The sequence below is a fragment of the Saccostrea cucullata genome, unplaced genomic scaffold (genome assembly GCF_032062105.1).
Source record: "Saccostrea cucullata isolate Sc308-1 unplaced genomic scaffold, CSIRO_AGI_Scuc_v1 ctg187, whole genome shotgun sequence".
Classification (NCBI taxonomy): Eukaryota; Metazoa; Mollusca; class Bivalvia; order Ostreida; family Ostreidae; genus Saccostrea; species Saccostrea cuccullata.
This window is the reverse complement of record NW_026926399.1, coordinates 1-4,966: the sequence shown is the minus strand read 5'-3', so window position 1 is coordinate 4,966 and position 4,966 is coordinate 1. Positions and strand designations below refer to the sequence as shown.

The following is a 4,966-nucleotide window of genomic DNA, read 5'->3' as shown; positions in this document are numbered from 1 at the left end:
GAATCCCCTTTACCCAAGGATACTTTGTAGCAAGTTTGGTTGAAATTGGTCCTGTGGTTAACGTTCTTAAGAAGAAGATGAAAATGTGAAAAGTTTACAACAACGACAACGATGCCAACGACGACGACAAACAACGGACAAATTTTGATCAGAAAAGCTCACTACTAAAAAACTATCCCCATTCTGTTTCCCGTCTTCTTTGTCTGAATATCTGTTGTGTCTTTTTAAAAAACTTCAAAATACATGTTGACAGAATATATTTTGACAGTTATAAGGATTATGTCACTGATCACCTTTTGAAGTTTGATCCGAATTATCAACTACAATTCAATTTTTATGATGAAATATTCAATTTAAAAAGAAGATGGGAGAACAAGGCGGGCAGAATGCCTATAGCGTCAGATATTAAGAAATCATAGTCGTATACGTCGGATTTTTATTGCAAGGGTTCGAACCCTACGAATGCCATCTAATAATTTTATGTAAGAAAATTTTTTTACGAGATTTTTTTTCTCTCAGAAAATTTTTTTCTCATAATTTCAAAAATTTCAATAATTAGTAGTTAATTTAAATACTCAATTCACATACTGCATATGATTTCTTAAAATCTCACATACATACGTATATATAACATACTGCTTTGAGACTAACGTTTTAACCACTATGCTACATCACTCATGGTGGTTTGGGGCATTTAAATCATACCGGTATTTGTGATATGTCCTGCGACTTAATGGACTTGAAGTATTTCTCGGAAAGATGCGAATTTTGTGTCATAAAAGTTTACTTTTAGGGTATAGTGGGTCCTCGCTCCATGTTTTTGTAAACCAAAAAATGTGTATTTTATTGCAAACTTTTAGGACGAACTTTCAAAAAAAATGGAGGGAAGACCCACTCATATTGAAAAAATTTTGTTACAGCAGGAGAAAATGATCGTTTTTGTTCTTTTTAGTGTGTGTAAGCTTTTTCATAGGCAAATATATTCAGTCTTTGTGAGATTTTTGTAAATTGTAGAGATTTTACATAAAGTATACTATAATTTTCGATGAAATATCAAATAAAATTTGGATTTAATTGAGATTAAAATTTTCACTTATCTGTCGCACTATAGGCACTTTACCCGCCTTATCCCCCCATCTTCTTTAGAAGTTTAAAAATGTGCCCATGACATTCTCGTATTTTTTTAATACTAGTATTCGACAATGGTTTTTCAAGTGAAATAAAACTATATCTATTTTTCTGCAAAAAAAAAAAAATTGTCACAAAAGAAGAAAAACACGTTGTCATTGAAAGAAATCCGTCCCCTTTATGGTTTTTTGAAATCAACGAACAGTTTTTAAGACACTTCTAAAGGTAAACATTTTACAAATTTTGTTAATCATCATTGTCTCAAACATGTGCATCTCCATTGTTTCTTACACGGAAGCGCACCGCCTCGGGCGTTATTTAATGATTGATGTGTTCACTATTCGGCCATGCAATTAACATTTCCACATTTTAATTTGAACTTTTCCCCACTGTTTCCTCGCTGTTTGGTTGTAATAAGACATGGATAGTAAGCTGTTGTGGGGTTTATTTTTTGTGATTCAGTGTGTGTCCGTTCTGGGAGGAATTCAGAAGGAGGTCCTGACTCCCGGCGATGGTACGTAGCAGTAAGAACCCAGTCAATTACAGATTTTGTAAAAGAAGTAATATAGTTATCGTATATGGCACGCCAAATTCACAAAAATGAGATAAACATAGTTTCACATTTGATAAACTAGGTTTATCGACTGTAAACTATAGTTTACAAACCGTAAACTATAGTTAACGATTCGTTAAGTATATAGTTTACGATTCGTTAAGTATAGTTTTCATCTGTAAAACTATATTTAACGGTTGTTAACTGTAGTTTACGAATGATATCTAAGTTTATCTGTCTGTAATAAGCGTTAACAATAGATTTTGTTGATAAACATAGATTCACGTTTGTAAACTATAGTTTACAATCGTAAACTATCGTTAAGAGTTGTTAATCATAGTTTCACAAATCATGAAACTATATTTATCAGATCGTTAACTATAGTTAACGGTTTGTAAACTGTAGTTTACAAATCGTGAAACTGTATTTATCAGATAATCTATGTTTTGCAATCGCAAATGATTGTTTTCAGTGTTAAGTATAGTTTACGGTTGTGAAACATAGATTATCGCGTTAACTATGGTTGACGGATGTAAATTATAGATTAACGTTGTTAACTATAGTTTACAGTCCGTAAACTATAGTTTACAACCGATAAACCTAGTTTATCGACTGTGAAGCTATGTTTAGCTCATTTTTGTGAATTAGGCGTGCCATAATCGTATGTGTCTTGTTTCAAAATACAGTACTTTTTTGTATACGTGTCTTCTTGTAGGAAAAACGTACCCAGAAGACAGATGGACAGTGATGGTGCATGCAACAGGTGATTTACAAATAAGTACCCGTATTAAGATGCTACAGGGAAACGTGCTGCTGAAAGGATTAAAATAAATTTCTCAAATTATTTGTTAGTGATTGTGAAATAGATTATGGTACACCTTTCTTGATGAAAAGGAATGATTTACATATTTTGACATTTCACAGAAATGTTTGAGAATGGCACCGTTATTGAAAGCTCTAAGGGGAGGAAACCTCTGTTCTTTGTTGTGGGCGAAGCTATTCCAGGTAAGCGTCTTGTAGACGGAAATCGTGAAAGGTGAAATGGAGTAACAACATGTATTTGTTGGAAAAACAATAAATCTTGTTTAACCTTTAGATTGTTTTATCCGTTTTACTTCTTAAAAAGACGTTAAAAAATGAAATCTAAACGACCAAAGTCGATATATATTACCTTTTTTTATTTTACCTGATGATCATTTAAGCTTTCATGCAAACCCATTTTTTGTGTTGCATATAAACTTTCATTTTGTTGAAATTTATTTTGACAGCTTTAAACGAAGGTGTAAAGAGTGTAAGTACTTTTAATAATGAATATATTAAATATCTTATGTAGTCATTCAGAGTCATTAAAAAAAAATAGACCGACAATGTTGCTCTTCATCTTATTTAGTAACATCTAATTTTTATACATTTTCAAACGTAAAATTTCTATTTTGTTGTGATGTGTGAAGTTTATTGTAGCCCCGGTAGAAAAGCAGGGGTTATATATATCCGCAAATCCTCTTATCCCACTGAATGAAATGAAATGAGGCTTTCACAGAATTTGTCTTACATATAGCCCCCCTCCCCCCATTTTACTTTTGATCGGACATTATTTCAGTTCTCCCTTAGCAAAACATGGACTTTACCACTATATTCATATGAGAGGCCGATGATATCATTTTGTGAGCTATGTGCTCACAGTACAGGCACGTAGCAACAGGGGGGCTGCCCCCCCCCCCCCCAACTTTTTTTCCCAACACTACTTTTACTATTGAAAATATTCATTGAAAGTTGAAAGGCTGGTTGCCCCCCCCCCCACTGTATGGTAAAGTAAAGTTTTATGAAGGATATGTAAAAAAAAAAGGTGGGGTATTAAAAATGAATTGGCATTAGAAAAAAAAAAACGTGCCTGCAGTATACCTCTAGTTTCCATAAGAGTTAGGAACGACAATCCATTACAGAACTAGTGCTAATTGTAACGGGGACCGTTACAGATGTTCCCCAAACGCTCCCCAACTCCCTTTTATAGTCATATTCGCTGTAAGCGTAATTAAATAAGACAAACTCTATGCATTTGAGACTTTAACAACGTTTACCCAAAAGTGTACCATGTTCATTCAGATTTTATTATTGCACACTTGCGCATGTAAATGCATGTGCGTAATGACCATATCATATTGTCTACACAATCTATATATTTTAATACGCTAAATATTAAAGTATTTAATCCAAAAGTTTTTTAAAAAACGCTCATTCAAGTGTATTTTTTATTTTACCGATTTCACGTGCACGCACGTGCATACATGAGCATGATGACCATACCTTCTTGTAGAAGTCCATTACATCTATCTATGTTCTAAATCTCACCCCGTTTGGTTGAAAACCAAGGGAGTTATAGCTATTTAAAGTTTCAGCCAATCAGATTGCAGCGCACATACACGCACATGTATGCATGTGCATGGTGACCATACCTTCTTGTAGAAGTCCATTATATATATCTATGCTCCAAATCCCATCCTGTTTGGTTGAAAACCAAAGGAGTTATAGCTGTTTAAAGTTTCAGCCAATCAGATTTCAGGGCACGTACAAGCACGTGCATGCATGTGCATTGTGACCATACCTTCTTGTAGAAGTCCATTATATATATCTAAGTTCCAAATCCCATCCTGTTTGGTTGAAAACCAAGGGAGTTATGGCTATTTAAAGTTTCAGCCAATCAGATTGCAGCGCACGTGCATACACGTGTTTTCATGATAATTGCTATATATCATGTTGTAGGATATCGTAATGCATGGCTATGTTCAAAATTTCAAAGGATTTCGTCAAAAAACAAGAAAGATATTGAGACTTTAGTTTCAGCCAATCAGAGCAAAGCGCACGTGCATGCGCGTGAGATCTTGATATTTTGACCATGTCGTCTTGTCTATACTACTAATATATCCTTACATTATGAGTTTCAAAGCATTTCATCAAAAAATAGAAAAGTTAAGGCAATATACATTATATTGGCCATTTAACGTGTTGCACGTGCGCGCAAAATGACCTTTGTTCGGCAAATCTACATAACATGTCTACTGACCCTAAAAACATTTTACCTTAGTCAGATGTGTAGTTTACAAGATCACTCAAGGACAAAATTTTCCCAGGAATAATAATAATAATAATAATAAGAAACAGAGTAAAAACAATATGTTCCCCAACTTCGTTTGGGGAACATAATTACCAGTCGATTCACCGAAAGACCTGCATGTCAACGTTCATAGGATTTTTAAATTGAATTTCAATTTCAAATAAGTCCAGATT

General features: G+C 33.8%; 1 protein-coding gene across 1 annotated transcript; it reads left to right on the top strand.

The window, feature by feature from the left end:
* Window positions 1–1,439: 1,439 nt before the first annotated feature.
* LOC134271568 (peptidyl-prolyl cis-trans isomerase FKBP1A-like) lies at window positions 1,440–2,976 on the top strand (the record flags this gene model as incomplete). The annotated part of the gene is made up of 4 exons (XM_062753772.1): window positions 1,440–1,642; window positions 2,397–2,444; window positions 2,606–2,686; window positions 2,950–2,976. Coding segments are annotated over exons 1-4 (250 nt in total), but the record flags the coding sequence as incomplete, so codon positions are not given.
* Between the last annotated feature and the right edge of the window lie 1,990 nt (window positions 2,977–4,966).